We start from the raw sequence: 16,529 nt of genomic DNA, 5'->3' as shown, positions 1-16,529 counted from the left end.
ATTATAATTCTACTAAGAGTGAATTTAAATTTGCATAACGCACACATCACAGAAATAAAAACACAAGATATTAAAAAAATGTTTATTGACATCAGAAGCAATTTAAACTTTAACAATAAACGAGGCTTTTTTTTTTCTCCATTTCTTCTCGTGTTGCTCTAACAGTGGTACGTAAAGATCAGTAAAAGTGATACGTCAACGGCGATAAAATGAAAACACAGAAAAACAGAAACACTCAAGATCTAACATTTGTAATTTTTTTTTATGTGCTGTGCACGTCTAGCTAGGCTAAATACTGTAAGCCGTCCCACCCCTGAGCCTCCAGAAGAGGATTTCGAGGAGGAGAAAGAACACGAAGAAGAGGACACGGACACCAGACGTGTGTAGTGTTAACTATACAAAAAGGAGAAACAAACTGTACAGCATAAAAACAAGTGATATACACAGCCTTTTTCTGCAGTTTTTTTTTTTTTAAGCCCGCCCCATACCCCTTCGCCCCTCGGAAGCAACTAATGGATTTGCTTTTGTAAAGAGAAGTGTGTACACTGGGCGCCTTAAATGCTTTACAAACAACAACATAACCGCCATCACCGGACCAACCGACTGACCAACCAACCGACTACTCGTCATCCTCGTCCTCATCCTCGTCCTCGTCATCTTCTTCCTCATCGTCGTCCTCATCGTCGTCATCCTCATCTTTCTCCGCCTTGGCCGCTGCTTTGGCTGCCGGGGCGGCGGCACTACCGCCGCCGCCGCTGCCCACCTTGCCCTTGGCGCGGTACGCCGCCACGTCCTACAACAGCAACTTGACATGGTCAAGCCAGGCTGGGCCACCAATCAGGTTTAGACATTTGCTACATTTTTTTTGACAGGGATATTTTTTTTAGTCAACTATTTTTAGGTGATTCAAAAAAAAAATATTTTTTTTTTTTAAAAATACTGAAGTCAGGAAAAAAAATTGTATATTTTCAGGGATTTTTTTTTTCTTAAAAAAAATAAACTTTCAAAATATCCTTTTGTTTCTTTGGACTTCATTTATTTACATTCAAATACCAATTACTTTTTTTTTTTTTTAACATACTTTACATCTTTTTTTTGGCAAAGAAAATAAAGATTCCCGCCATCAACAAAAAAAAAAAAAAATAATCAAATTTAAGTGTATTTTTCCATCCAGCAACTATTTTTCAAAGTAAAAAGATAAACAGACAAAAGGCTATAGAGCTCGTGTTTTTTTGTTTGTTTTGTTTTTTTAATGCAAAAAGTTATTACATCCATCCATCTCGAGTCCTCAGTACTGGGAGGCAGACGAGCTAACCACTCTAAAGTTACTACAATATAATATAAATATTTTCTACTAAAAACGAAGAGTTTAGATTTTGAGGGGGAATATTTTTTGTTTTAAAGAAATGTCTTATTTCCACCACAGAAGAAGTATGTCTTACTTTATTACAGTAATAAACATGTATTGGAAATGTAGCAAAGAAAATCCAATTTTTGTTTTTTTTAAAAGGGAATTTTTTTTAAGTAAAAAAGTTTCAGAGGACATTCAACTAAAAAAAACGAAAGAAACTTACAATGTGGTTGCACAAATGTACACACCACCCTCTTTTCACTCATGCGGTCGCAACCATTCATAATTGAACTTTTGTTAATTGCATTCAGAGCACACACCCAGCACCACTTAACCCCAAATAAAGTTTGGTTGTTCTAGTTTTACATTTTACTTAAGAGAAAAAAAAACTTATGAGCTCATTTACTTAGGGACATAGGTACGATCTCACCTTCTCGTATCTCTCCTTCAGTTTGGCCGCCTTCTTCTCGAAGGGCTGCTTGTTCTCGGCCGAGGTTCCGTTCCACATCTGGCCGAGCTTCTTGGCCACATCCCCAATGGTCAGGCCCGGAGACTCGCCCTTCACCTTGGGACGGTACTCGGAGCAGAAGATGAAGAAGGCGGACCTGCAACAAAAAAACAGGTTGGCTTGCTTGCATATTCTTCTGTGAAAGTGCCTCCTCCATATCGAGGGAGGCGGTTTAACTTACGGGGGCCTCTTGGGGGCATTGGGGTCCTTGAACTTCTTCTTCTTCCCTCCACGGGCTGGCACGTAGTTCATCATCTCTTGCTCGTATCGAGCCTTGTCCTGCTTGGCCAGGTCCTCAAACTTGCCCTTCTCCTTGGCTGACATTGTCTGCCATGTGGAGGAGAAAAAGCCGTGGTAACCCCACTTTACATACCATTACGTTTCTCCTCTTGGTCAAATTGACCCCAGCAATTTAAAACCCCAGTAAAGTAGACCTATGTCCTAAAAATCACAATTTTTTTTTTTTTTTTATAGGTTCAACGCAGCTTGAAAAATACCAGGGTCAAATTAACCCTAAAAAAGGACCCACATTTATTTGTTGGTTACTTTGTTGACTAGAGAATTATGTAGTCATGACTTTACGTGCAAACTGGGTCAAACTGAAATGAGCCATTTAAAACAAAGTTGATGCTTTTGTTTCTTTGTTGGCTATTTCATGCTTTATACGGTTGAAACAGCCTTAGGTCAAATTGACCCGGACAGAAAATTAATAACCTAAAACATCTCAAGAGAAAAAAAAATGCGTCAAATTGGCCTAATAAGTACCCAGATTAATGAATCATTTGTTTGATTACCTAATTAATGTTCTATAGGCCCACAGCTGAAACAGCCTTGGGTCAAACTGACCCAATCAACTTAAACCTCCACAAAATGATAGTGTGTTTGATTGTTTGCTACTTAAGTAGCACTGAGTATATTGACCCGAGCAATTAAGACCCCCCACAAAAACGATTATAAATAACCAAGCATATGTTAAGTAGGTATTTGTATTTTTTTTTTTATAGATGAAACATCCCTAGGTCAAACCAACCCAATCAATTAAAACTCCCCTACTTTATTTTTTTATTATTATTATTATAAACATCCCTGACCTAGATGTTTCTTATAGGCTTTATAAATATTAACTAGTCTGTGTCAAACTGACCCAGGGGAGAAAAAAAAAACATGTGTGCAGATCATGGAAAGTACAGCAATTTAAACATAACTGTTCCCATTCAAAATGAAGCAGAGAAAAATGACATTCAGAGGTCAAACTGGCCCGTTGCCGTGGGCACTCTGATACCTTCCATCTCTCGGAGCACTTCTTCGAGAACTCGGCAAAGTTAACTGAGGCTTCGGGATGCTTCTTCTTGTGCTCCTCCCGGCACGTCTGCACAAAGTAGGCGTAGGAGGACATCTTGCCCCTGGGCTTTGTCGGATCTTTCCTCATCCTGCCGTGGAAATCACCTTAAACCAAACACAATATCTGCAATCCGAAAATGGCAATTAGAAGTGGCAATAATCTGGACTCCAATGTACTTTAAAATGATCGATTGTGGGAGCGGAAAGTTGATGCACAACTCCTTTGATAATGTTGAATATGCATTCATTAATGAAGGCTACGTGTTCATTATGGCGCGGAACAAAGCGTGCACACAAAAACACTTTGTGATGCTGGCAACTTCTTTACTTTGACGTCGGAAGCTACGACCAAAAACATGGACTGCGGCTCCGGTTGTTGCGCACGTCAGACAAAAAAAGACAAATCACACATCAAAGGGCTATATTTATTATAAAACAATCCATAAAAGCGTTATTACTTCAAGTCCTATTAGTTTTGCCGAAAGCAAAAAAAAAAAAAAAAAAATCAAAATTCTATTAAAATGTTTTTTTATTCTTTCAAATTCGCCGTAAAAAGCGGCGAAAAGTTACGAGAAAGGAGGAGGAGTGGTCGGCGAGTTTGGTGGTCATGGCGCTCGGGCTTGTCGGAAAAGGAGGTCACACAACAACGACGACGGCGATATTTCTTCTTCCATTTTGTGAAAATGGCCTCGCGATGAAAGAAAGTGCCCCTCAAATGTCTCCTTCCGGCCCGCCGCGAGCTTTCGGGGTCCCGCCGAAAGCTCCGGCGAGCTGCCCGCTGTCCCCCGGTGCTCTTCCATAGCTCGCAGCCTACTACATTGGCTTGCATTGGCTTACATTTGAACGGCTCTCTATGAGCTTCTAATGGCCGCTCGTCTTCATGGAGGGAATATGGCTCCCTTCTCTTTGTGTCAGTGGCGGAGGGGGCAGCCCGAGCCGCTCGTCTTGCTTCGGAAGCCCGTAGCTCGGCCCCACGACGCCGCACGGAGTCCCACAAGGCGCCATCGGCACGGCGAGGGTCTCGTCTAGCGTTCGCCGCCGTCGGGCGCCTCCCTTACGGGCTCCGCGGGCGAGAGAAGCCGCTCGGAAAAAGTTGCTCGTCGCCGTTGTGTGCGACGCTCGCCTTGTTTCCTACGCGAATACAGTCAGCCATTACAGTAAAGCGCAGCTTGCTATGAGGCTCGTCCTTTTTTTTAAACTCCATTTTGAAGGCCAAATGAGTCGACAAACACACAACCAGGTGTCCTTTTCATGCCTTTCTTTCTTTTTCTCCACTTTTTCTACATTTTCGTCATGTTTCATGGCGCGACTTGCGGCGCTGAGAAAACGTTAACGGTGAATCTGCTACCATTGTCGCCACTGACGAGACGTTCTTCCCGGATTTTTGGACGCGATTACCGCAAGACATTCAGACTCCATTTTGTACACACGACACCAGAAAAAATGTCAAAATATTTCGCCTTGGTCAAATTCACGGTTTACCGTTAAGTTTGCCCAACGTGAATATTTCAATTTGTTCACTATTACCACCGCGTCTGGTCCTACATTCTCTTTAACCTTCGCTGCCTGTATTTCTCGGCTTTTTTCTGCCATTTCGACACGACAAAACAGAGAGTAACATCAAAGACCAATGGGTGGCGAGATATTCTGGATTGTTCCGGTCGTCGTGGTGTTAAAAGCCTCGAAATGCCGCCGTGTGCGGTACTTACCGAACGACTGTGACTGGGTTCTCAATGCTCGGCAATGGCTGTTGTGCGAGGCGATACGCAGTGTCTTCACTCCTCCGTTCTCTAACATTACTCTCGACGGAGCTCGCGCGCCATTGGTCGGCGCGCGGCCTGGCGCTCCGCCGATTGGCCGCGGACTTTTCATTGTCCTAATAGAAGACGAGTGACCATTGGTAGGTTTTGCTTCGACGTCACGGAGCTTTCCGGGGGCGCGTGGATATGAAAATATTTGTGTGGGAGCAGAGCACGCCGGAGCTGCTTGCGCTGGTGCTGCTGTGTGCTCAATAGTGAGGCTTTGCCCGTCTCTTCAATCCACTGTGGCCGAGTGGAAGAGGCGAAGCGAGGCAACCGGGAGCCGAGCCCGCCGTGGGGTCTCTTGTCATCGAGACCCACGCGAGCTTCTGTTCCTTCCGCAAAACAGCAGTGGAAGCAAAAGTACTGACATTCTGTACATGAGTATATTTACACATTCTTGTGTCAAAAAAGAAAGAAAGAAAAAGACTCAGGTAAAAGTATAGAAGTCTCCGTACTTTGAGATTGAGATGTTCTAAAGTAAAAATGAGCTTTCATTGTCAGTTAACTGTGCAGTATACAGCAAGCAGGGGTCAACAACAACCTTGTAAAAATGAGTCACTTCTTGGGTACTGATTAACTGATATGCACTTCTGAGAAAAAAAAACCCTCAAATGACATTTAATTACGTTACTTATTAATAATATTCAAAGCCACTGATCATGTTAATTGTTTCTCACAATAATCAAAAATGATTTTGGACGCAGATAAAGTAAATTAAATAACAATATGCAATAACTAAATTTCACAATATTCCAAAGAAATAACAATTTCCCATAACTGATGATGATCTAACAGGCCCACGGGTGAGCTTTGGTTCACACTGACTGAAAAATGACAATCACTGACATAATGAAATAATAATATAATAATAGGCAGTAATATGTGACTATACCAGGGTCACCATCATGGTTGCATGTGGGCACCAGGTAGCCCCAAGGACCGCATGAGTAGCCTGCAAGCCTGTTGTAAAAATATCTCACCGGTGATGGGACATAATTTGTGATTTTTCTAGGAATGTTGTCGAAGTGAACACTAAAAATGTTAACACTGGCTCAGATTTATAAAAATAAATAAATAAATTGTTGCATATAATGCTGATCTATAATTCTATAATTATAATAATAATTCTTCCTCATTATTATTATGAGAAAGTATATTGTGATTTTTTTCATCACGTAAATAAAATAATAAATAATAATGGCACACAATAATAATGTAAAAAGTAATGTAAGCTAATTTATTTCAGAAGTCTGTATCAAAGTGGTAGCCCTTCACATTAATCAGTACCAAAGAATACAAAGTAGGTCCGAGTTTCAAAAAGGTCAGTGACCCCTCGACTATACGCTTGAGCAGCACAACAAAAAACCCTCACATTAATAAGTTAAATTTTGCCGCACATCAACCTCACAGTTGTGAGATTGGGTATTCAAACAGTAGCATGTCATCATTCATTTCGCTGCAAACAATTGCAACTTTGTATCAAAGACCATCAACCTTTTAACCCAACTAGGTGAGAACACCTCTTTTGACAAAAGTATTTCAAAGTACGTCACTGTTGACTGCAGTCTTTTCTGTGAGTGAAAATGACTTAATGGGCCCAAACTCCTTTTGTTTGAATGTCAGTGTTTCCCAGTGATAAGCAAGGAGGAGAGGAAGAGGAGGAAAATGGCATCAATTTGTGTCAAATTGCAGAAATGTAGATGCAAAGGTGGCATTAATCTAACAGTGTCGAGTTAATCTAACTGTAAGTGGTCAATTCTGTGACATAACACCTACTCTGGACATCATTTAACTCTGAAAATGTAAAAATTACACTTTGGGAGTTAAAATTAACTCCCAAAAATTTAACACTGTAGTTTTAACACTCCCAATTTTTCGATAGATAGATAGATAGATAGATAGATAGATAGATGTTTAAGTGTGGCATGCTGACTACTGTCGTAGTGCGATCATCTCCACTTTCATCTGTTGTCTCATATAAAAACAAAGAAATCCATCATCTTTCGTTTTAATTCCGGAATAAATGTCCTTTCCTTCTCTACGTGATACTTCCTGCGTGCGCTTTTGTGCCAGGAAGGTGCCACAAGCTGGCGTCTGTCTGCTCCTCAGGCCGAGACACGGGCCGACGTTTGTGCATGCTAATGAGCGCTCGCCCAAATGGGAATCATATGCAAATTTCTTCATTTGTCATCATGAAGAAAATAGAGGACAGGAGCTCATCCTGGAGGGGCGATGGGGGCGGCGGATTTAGAGGTGGCGGGGGGAGGACAGGACACATGTGAGGATGGAGGCGGGAGTGGGTGGTGCAAAAGACAGTAGATGCGCTCATGGGTGTGTGTGTGTGTGTGTGTGTGTGTGTTCGAGCGCGTTGTATGGGCTGGATTGAGAGGGACATGTGTTGCCCCCACACCCTCCCCACCCCAATACATCACTTTAACCCCATTACGCTCCACATTATTCCAAAGATTAACAGTAAGCCATATGGCCATATTTACCATACTGTGTAAATTAAATCCACATCCTTTGAAATTTGCAATTTTTGTTGAATTTGTGAGGTAAATTTTATTTGCAACCACTTATTATTTTTGAATTTGCACTTTATGCTAAAACAAACAAACAAACAAACAAACAAATAAACCAAAGCAATAGTACCACTTCACCACGGGCAACGGTCACCACTTTACTTTCCTGGAATGCAATTAAATAAATACAAATATACATAAGAAAATAAAATCATTTTGAAATGTATAAATAAACTTGAGTTGAGTATATAATGTAATGTATATTTTTGGATGAGCAGGCTTATTTATTTATTTATTTAATCACTCATTCCTACATACACAAGCTCACTTCATGTAAGCCACATGGGTCTCCCAGGCGGGGGAGCGAACCCACGGCAACCGGCACCAAAGGGAATTTTTGGATGAGCAGGTCAGTCGTGTGTTGGCTGATTTCTGACGCATTTCCGGTCTGGGGCTGTATAAGTGATACACAAAAAAAAAAAAAAAAAAAAAAAATGCTCAGGTTAACGATACGGGAGTGGGGGGTAAAAGAAAGAAAGAAAGAAAGAAAGAAAGAAAAAGAGAGAGAGCGAGAGCGAGAGCGAGAGCGAGAGCGAGAGCGAGAGCGAGAGAGAGAGAGAGCGAGAGAGAGAGAGAGCGAGAGAGAGAGAGAGAGAAGAAATCCGGGCGGAAAAAAGCTTGGTCGTGGTTTGGAGGAAGACAAATGGTGCAGCACAAGCGGAAAGACCCACAACGTTTTCAATACGACTAATGATCCAAGTGCTGAGATCGGTACTCATACATTTACATGCCGGGTTATTCTGATTATTTTTGTTTTTGGATGAACATGGCAACTTTTAACTCAAGTGTAAGAACGGTAAGTATTATTTTAAGTCATTTGTTCGCACTTGGGCTCGACTTGTACCGCGTGTGTCTTAACATGCTAGCATGCTAACCGGCAGGCGTAGCACGCCTCCTTCGTTTTAGTCTTTAGACAAAATAAGTACAGTCTATAGTGTAACTTTGTTCGTATCATCTAATAAAAAGTGAGTGTTGGTTTGAGCCACATTTGATTGTCTTTTGAAGTCGTGGTGAGAAAGTGTTACGGTAATTATGAAGGAGGGAAAAAAATGCAATTAATGACAGACATTGTCCCGCCTCATCTCATTTCTTAATTTTATAAGAATAAAATATAAATCTTACAAAAAAAACAACTTAATTTTTCAGAGTCTAATGGGGGAGGTTTTGAAATTAAGTAGTTTAACTATGTCCTGCGGAATTTAGAGAAATTGTCCTTGAAAACTGCAATTAATCAATAAAAGCAATAAAACACACAGTCCTACTGTGAGTTAAAACTTCTTATCACAATTGCTGCAATGGTCATTGTAATAGAATTTCATATTAATCAGTTACGTTAACTTTACAAGTCAGTGTAAGCTTTGAAATTAAATGTCCAACTGTAGAATATTTCAATACTTTTTCTACAACTTGCTGTTCTCTAACAAAGAGCTGAATAGCAAAATTCACACACTTTTTTTGCGAGTTGTATATTTTTCATTCGATTGATGCATCCCCCCCCCCCCCCTCCCTCCCTCATTCAGCTACCTGGGAGGTGAGCCAGGTTGTCATGGTGATATTGCTGGAATGGCAGCAGGCGGCAGCAGCAGACCTCAGGAGGAGCGGCGCTGTAGAGATGCCTGGTGAAGACGCCGGTTCGGGGGCTCGGGCCTCCCCACCGGTGGGGTATTTGGGAAAAGTCAGTGCGAGCCCTCAGTTGCTCTCCTCTCAACTTGTTTGTCACCTGCGCAAAGCTGAATTTTGTTTGACCATCACTGCGACTGACAGTGCCACTCCAAATTATAGCAAAACACAAAACGGAAATCTTTGGTAAAAGGCGAAAGGTTTGCTTGGTTCAATTTGGGTGGAATTTGTTTATTTTGGATGAGAACATGTAGTCATACTGCTGCAAGCACAATAATAAAGTGGATATTTTTTTGAGCAAATTTAGTGTTAAAAAAAAGTTTTAATAATTCATATGCAGCAGATTGATATTCAATTGTTAAAATATGAGCTCACATTTTTGAAAAAAAACAACGTAATTTTTGTTTTTGTATTTTTGTTATCTAAAAAAATGCTTATGCAAATCTTTTTTTCTGTACAAATAGGTTACCTAACCTGTTCTGAAAATCTTTTTATCTTCGAAAATTTACAGATTTTTTTTTTCCTTTTAAATAAAGTACCTAAAGTTCTCTAATAATGTTATCATAAGATTACACTTTATTCTATAATTTCCATAAAGAATGCACAAATTAACAATAAATCAAATCACTTATTGTTGACCATTAGTACCAAAATCTCACATTTTCTTCAAATATATTGATCTCACTTTAGTCATATTTTCTGAAAGAGACATTTTACATTTGATAAGTGGTTTGAAAATGGCTTAAGTGGAATGTTTTTACAAAATGAAGGCTTTGATTACTAATAAAGTGTCCGTAAATCCGTCAATCCTGTCTTCCAAGGTCCAAGAGAGGGCGGCATCTCTGGACTGCTGTCCGTGGTGCGCGTCCAAAGGTCTGCGTTCGTCGCTACGCTCGTACAGCCTCAACCTGCACGAGTCCATCACGCTCTGCACCGAGCCTCAGGTCAGCTGCTCCACACTTTGTTAGTACACGTAAAGATCAGACACCCTGTACGGTAAAATAAAATAAAACAATTACCAGAGAGGAAAATCTGAAAAAAACTTGTTTAGACAATAATTTGTCATTTGTCAGTGCTACATGCTAATTCTATGCTAACCGTATTGCCCCCTTTCAACAGTGCCTCTTCCCTCTGGTAAGCCGCCCCCTGGAGGATGTTTTGGCAAGTTTGGTCCCGGCGGAGACGGTGGCTGGCGGCAGGAAGAGAAAGTTGTCGCAGGGGGAAAACAAAGATGATTGCGATGAAGTCAAAGTCAAGCGTTTGCGCTCTGACCAACTGCACACGAATGCAGGAAGTACGGTTCCAAATGGCCAGCGTGAGGCCGCCGTGACACATGCCGAATTGTCCGGCGGCGTTTCTCGTCTGCCGCGAGAGTGCGCTCCCCATCAGACGGCACCCCACACTGCCACTGGACCTACATGCCGTCTGTCGGAGGAAAACCCACCCTCTCCGTTTTCTGTCACGCAACAGACAGACGTGGATGACGGCTACACGGAACAACTCGGAAAGTTTCCCAACGAGACCGTCGATGCTTCCAAAGAACCAGTCGACACTCGTGAGGAACCCGTCGAGTCTGCTGGGCAATGCGTCAACCCGTTCCTCGCGAGTATCAACGTTCCCGAGGAATCAGTGTGTACTTCCACTGAATCTGTCAATGAAGCCTCTGAGGAACCCGCCAACAAACTTGTCACACCACCACGTCTCTTCTGGAAGAATACTCACAACCTGTGCTGGTTGGACGTCCTGCTGGTTGTCCTGGTCAACTGCGGGAGCCTGAGGAGGCGCAAACCCCGGCACGAGCCTCAGCGTGCTGCCGTCTGGCATCTAATGAGCGGCTACGACGGCGCGTGTGACGTCCTCCAAGCAGGAAGCGGTGAGTATCGGCTCCTGGATGGTGTCTGGACTGACGAGTTTTGAGTTACCAACCTTCGCTTGGTCTTTCGAGAGCCAAAATATTTGGAACAGATAATGAAAATGGTTAAACAGGAAATTAAAGGTACCACTGCATTTGACTTTTCACCTGTCTCACGTGATCTGCTCTCTTGCATAGATGGCGAAACAGGGGATTGGCGTGACGCAGACCAGCGGATGCAGAACCTCCGGACGGCAGCCTTCGAGTTGCTTCAGCCGCAGCTGCGCTGCAAGCTCGGTGAGTGCTGGCTTGTTTGGAGATTTGCCGACGTCAGTCTTTTTGTTTCTTGGGGTTTTTCTTGAAACGAGTTTGCCACTTGACCCTCCTCATTTCTCCTCCCGCGTGTCCTCATGTTGGTCTGCGCAGGTCAGAAGGAGAGTCCGGTGTTCGCCATGCCGCTTCTGCTGGCGGCCGACTCATGGGCGGAGCCTCTTTTCCAGACCACCTTCCGCTGGGAGTTTGAGTGCGCCGAGTGCAAGACTGTCACCACAGAAAGGTCAGTTTTAATTTTTTTTTATGGAGCATGTCCATGCTGACATATGAACGTGGCTGCAGACAGTGTGAAGCTAGTTCAAAACTACAATCAGTGTTAGCTTAGCACGTCGCTATATGTCATGACTTTCTTGTACTTTTCCACTTTAACTCTTTTACTGCCACAAGTTGTAAAAAGAAAAAAAAAAAAAAACTAACTCCTCTTTCAAGACAAACAGAATATTGTGTGCTTTTACTACATATACAATGTGGGTACCAAATGAAAGATCGAATTTCATTCTTTCATTAGAAAAAAGTGTGTTTCTACCTTATTCCGTTCTTTAGTAATCACCATTTGAAAATAAGTAATTTGAGTGACATTGAGAGAAAATTGAAAAGATAAGGAGAAAACAAGCTTTTTGTGAAAAGATACATTTTCTCCATAACAGTGACTTTGACACGAACATTTATTGTTCAGTGACGCTCTGTGAATTAGGCTTAAAGTGAAAAAGGCTTTGATCATTCATGTCACCCTTGAAACGTTCTATTTCATCAGATTCCGTAGCGTTTCATTGTAATTCTGTACACACAGCCCATTGAAGAGATACAATGCTGCCATCTGCTGGCCATAGTTAGTGGCTGTTTTTTTATTTCACAACCCATTGACCAGGTAGCGCGCCGTTAGACGTTGCACTTCCCGTTGATTTAAAAAACAAAAAAAAAACAACAAAAAAACAGTTGACGTTATTTAGCATTTATGGTGTTTTAAATTGGATTTTTTGTACTCTAAATGTCATATCAATTGTTTAAGGGTCACCAAAACTCTTCCCACGTTTACCAACGTGGTGCCGGATTGGCACCCGACACGTGCCACTCACTTGGCGGTGTGCAACACCTGCGGCGACCAGCATCAGCGCAGGAGCATGAAGCTGGAAAGGTAAACGCTAAAATTACATTAAATTTTTGTTCTTGTTGTTTTGGAAATGTGTCATTTTGCTTTGCTGACCCGTGCGGATGTTGCGCTGCACCAGGGTGGCTCCGGTGATGGCGCTTCACTTTGTGGAGGGCGTTCCGCACGGTGACGTCGACGCGCTCGCGTTCACCTTGGAGGGTCGCAGACGCACGGTTACGGCGCTCGTACAATACGACCAACGGGCCCAGCACTTTGTGGCGTGGATGCGCACGCCAGATTGTAAGTGGACACTGACTTAACTTTCCACTTATTTGAGTGATCTGATAGTGATTTTGCATTATTAGTATTTTTTTTTAATTTTTTTTTTTATATTTAAATATTTTAATTATACAAGAAAATGAGATGGAGGTGTTTTTTGTGTGTAACATGAAGGTGAGGTTGAAACTTGGGTTTTGCTTTTTATCCCCCCACCTCCCTCCCTTTCAGGCTCCTGGCTAGAATTTGATGACTTGAAGCACCCGCAGGTCGTGCTCCATCACACGCTGCCCGTTCCCGCTCAGGAAGTGCACCTTCTCTTTTGGGAAGAAGACTCACCCAGCTCTGGCGCGTGTTCCCCGTCCAGCACCCAACCAGATACTCCGTCGTCCCGTAGCGTCGTCCTCGAGCGGCAGGTCCTCGCTCGCGATGAAGAGGAGAACGCTACGACGGCGGCTGCTTGCGAGGACGTGTCCATCGGCTCCGTCACTCTGCTGGACACCTTCCACGGGCTGTCCCACAATGACATCATCACGCTCACCTTAACGGAGGTGAGTTGTGGAAAACGATACCTGAAATAATTTCAGGGACTACATTTATGGAAGAAGACGGTATGTAAACCTAAATGGGGAAAAACTCAGAAAAGGAAAATCTAGAATTTGGGGTTCCCCAGGGATCCAGTCTGGGACCCCTCTTTTTTTTTTTTTTTTTTTTTTTTTATTACATTAGCGATTTTGCTTTTTTGCTGCAGTGATACTCACAAAATAACCTTTGCAGATGATACAAATTTGTGTCCAATAAAAGTATTGATCAACTAGAGAAGCTGTTAAATGAGCATTTGGGTAAGGTTAATATTTGGTTCAAGTGTAAATTATCGTTAAATATTAGGAAGACGTTCTATATGGTCTTCCATACTGGCAATCATAAGTTTAAAGATCCGGGTTATGAATGTAACTCGATGATATCTCTATTAAAAAATTCTACAAAATCTTTAGGAGTCTATATAGATCAATGTCTTAATTTTAAGAAACGCATTGATGAGATTATAAAAAAAATATATATAATAGATATGGAAAAACTACTTTTTAAAGTAAGGAAATTTGTACCAATAGAAGCACTATTGTCACTTTATAACCTTATTTGAGCCACATCTAAATTATTGTAACATTATTTGGAACAATACGCACCCTACTTTCATGGCAAAACTACAGACATTACAGAAGAAAGCCATACGAGCTCTCATGGTGCATGCATAATTCTCTAACAGATACACTTTTTTTTCTCCAATATGGTATTCTAAAGCTCCCTGAAAACAATTTATACCAAAATGCATGTACAATATAGTTAATAGGTTAAATGTAATCTCACCCCGCTACACGCATCATCTCACCAACATTACACCAGGCACAAATTACTCTTGAAAGGAAATTAAAATTCACTAGTTTTAGTATAACTAACTTCCAGAGGCACATGATCACATGGCTGTGCAATTGTATTCATGACTTGTGTGATATTGTGAAATAAGTCGTCGCTATGAACGTCAACATTTTGCATTGCAGGTTGGAGCAGATGCGCCGATGGATCACAAAGTGCTGCTGGACTGCATTGACGCGCCGGACAGCTCTTCCTTGATGCCCCAAGACCCCGGCGAGGGGCCTCTACAGTCGGTGGAGTCTAATGACGTCACCACCGACAAAGATCCCGCGCCGGGCCAGGCTCAGAGTAGAAACAAAAGGATTTCCAAAACCGAACAACAAGCAGCCGGAAAGACTGCTAAGATGAAAGCGCCGCTGCCGCAGGAAGTGGACCGTCAAGCTAGCGCCGAGCCTACTCAGGATCGCCACCTGCCCGCTCAAGCCTCCAACCCGCCGCCTCCAAGTGTCCAGAGGACGTCGCCTGTGTCCTCCACTGGGCCACCGTCGCCGCCATTGGACCACAACTCCCGCTGGTCCTTCCTGGTCAGCCAACATTTTGCCAATCAAAGGCCAACCAGCACCAAGCCCCCTCCTCCTGCGCCCGTCAAACATGTCCAACACCCTCCCAGTCATTCCACTCCCGTTCCCGCCAGGAGGTCGCCCGCTCCCAAACTTCAGTTTCTACATATGGAGGACGGAGAAGGCCTCCCCCTCAAGGCCGCGGAGATGTTCGGTGCGTTCGGTGCCGCCGTCCAATCGTCACCGCCGGTTGCAAAGAATAGTAAAACGACCGTGTTGTCGTCGGCCCCGAGCGACACGGAGGCGCTGCGCTACAAGCTGCTGAAGAAGCTGAAGGCCAAGAAGAAGAAGCTGGCCAAGCTCAACCAGCTGCTGGCGTGCCGGCCCGACAGCACGGCGCTCATCTCGCCCGTCAGCGTCAGCTCGTCCGGCACGTGCGACGGATTCTTCCCGTCCGACCTGGTGCACCCCTCGCCCGACAGCTCGGGCTTCCCCGACTTGTTGGCCGGCCACCAAGACGCGACCCCTGACACGCCGCCGCTATCGCAAACGGAAAATTTCCTGGACGAATTTTTGTCAATGACGCCAGCGGTGACTGAGGCTCAGCGGGCGATGGAGGACGAGACGCTTAGGGAACTGGAACTTTTTCTTTCGTAGCAACAGCACTACTACACATGGGCGTTGTGCATCTCAAGAAATTAGAATGTGGTTTCATCAGCCATTGATAAAAATGATTACATGCATCGCTTTGACGATTTCTTCTGTGGATTAAGTTCACCGCTTTGACGATTTCTTCTGTGGATTAAGTTCACCGCCACCATACGGTGCTTGTATCTCCAATTTTTGCTCGCAAGTCAAAGCAATAATAAATTGGTTAAACGGCAGCTTTTAGCGGAGCGTAGCCATCTGGTGGTGAAGTAAGTTCAATCACAAAATTGAGATAAAACTAGTCATTTGACGGCATTTATATGCAATTGCAGTATAAAGCTTTTAGGCCAATTTGTGGCAGAACTCAGTCACTTAACTTCTGGACGGCACCACTAATAAATGATAGGCACTGGGGGCCAGTCCATTGTTTTTTTTCATGTACTTTTGGGCTTTTTAAAATGAAGCTGCTAGGTTTTACACGATCAAGATTTTTCAGCTGATCACTGATCGAGTTTGGAATAAAAGATAACCGATCAATGGTTCCATCAGAAGATGAAGCACTCAACAGTCGACTGCCGCCATTCGCGGGAGATGGGTACTGCCCACGGATAGCGAAAACCCACATATAATTGATGCCAAGCCAATCTTCAAAAAGCGCTGATAAACATCGGCTAACATGAAAATCTTATTTTGCCGAGCAGATCAATGACATAACCAATCAATTAGGCAAATGAAGACATTGCAACCGATTTTTGCATAAATTACAAAAAAAAAAAAAAAAGTAAAACAAAACCATTCCTATCAGCTTGGTGTAAAGTTTAGATACTACTGAAGTGGTTGAACTTTTCTCCTGTATCCTAATTTCTTGAGATGGATCTTATGTGTTGATTATGGCTTTATACGCCTTGGAATTGTCGCTGTTGGTGTACAACATAAAAGCTGTATTTTTAGGTGTGCATATTTGTTGTTTTTACATTTTCGCACAAGAGTATAATGTCTGTTAACATGCAAGCTTATTTTACCTGTGGTTGATTTTGGTGGGAAGATCAAACCTGTTCAAAGGTAATTTATTTGGTAACAGTAAAGCACTTTTCTGAGGTGGGACGACTTATGGATGGAATTGTAAATACTGAATGTGTGCCTGAAAAGTAGATGTGATGTGGCTTTTCTCAATAAAGGGCACTAATGTCTA

The 16,529-nt window shown here is 42.8% G+C and overlaps 2 protein-coding genes and 1 long non-coding RNA gene across 4 annotated transcripts; 1 reads left to right on the top strand and 2 right to left on the bottom strand.

The window, feature by feature from the left end:
• Window positions 1–68: 68 nt before the first annotated feature.
• Window positions 69–5,074, bottom strand: LOC144005961 (high mobility group protein B1-like). Of its 2 annotated transcripts, none has more exons than XM_077504494.1 (5): window positions 4,910–5,074; window positions 3,142–3,324; window positions 2,041–2,186; window positions 1,782–1,956; window positions 69–793 (listed from the first exon to the last, which is right to left on the bottom strand). In XM_077504494.1, exons 2-5 carry the CDS (start codon window positions 3,286–3,288, stop codon window positions 620–622), a joined length of 642 nt encoding a protein of 213 aa, XP_077360620.1. In that variant the 5' UTR covers window positions 3,289–3,324; window positions 4,910–5,074; the 3' UTR covers window positions 69–619. The 2 variants fall into 2 exon arrangements, with proteins under 2 accessions (XP_077360620.1, XP_077360619.1); XM_077504493.1 differs by having other exon boundaries at window positions 3,142–3,305; window positions 4,910–5,055.
• Window positions 5,075–8,184: 3,110 nt separating this feature from the next.
• Window positions 8,185–16,529, top strand: uspl1 (ubiquitin specific peptidase like 1). The gene is made up of 10 exons (XM_077504709.1): window positions 8,185–8,380; window positions 9,105–9,259; window positions 10,026–10,148; window positions 10,324–11,077; window positions 11,255–11,353; window positions 11,483–11,612; window positions 12,399–12,524; window positions 12,619–12,779; window positions 12,987–13,306; window positions 14,315–16,529. Exons 2-10 carry the CDS (start codon window positions 9,131–9,133, stop codon window positions 15,344–15,346), a joined length of 2,874 nt encoding a protein of 957 aa, XP_077360835.1. The 5' UTR covers window positions 8,185–8,380; window positions 9,105–9,130; the 3' UTR covers window positions 15,347–16,529.
• LOC144006061 (uncharacterized) lies at window positions 9,116–11,870 on the bottom strand. The gene is made up of 3 exons (XR_013279735.1): window positions 11,225–11,870; window positions 10,303–11,141; window positions 9,116–10,193 (listed from the first exon to the last, which is right to left on the bottom strand). It is a non-coding gene; the product is annotated as an uncharacterized LOC144006061 (long non-coding RNA).

This window comes from Festucalex cinctus, chromosome 18 (genome assembly GCF_051991245.1).
Source record: "Festucalex cinctus isolate MCC-2025b chromosome 18, RoL_Fcin_1.0, whole genome shotgun sequence".
In the NCBI taxonomy this organism is placed as follows: domain Eukaryota; kingdom Metazoa; phylum Chordata; class Actinopteri; order Syngnathiformes; family Syngnathidae; genus Festucalex; species Festucalex cinctus.
Note: the sequence above shows the minus strand (reverse complement) of the source record. Positions and strands in the feature narration are given on the sequence as shown.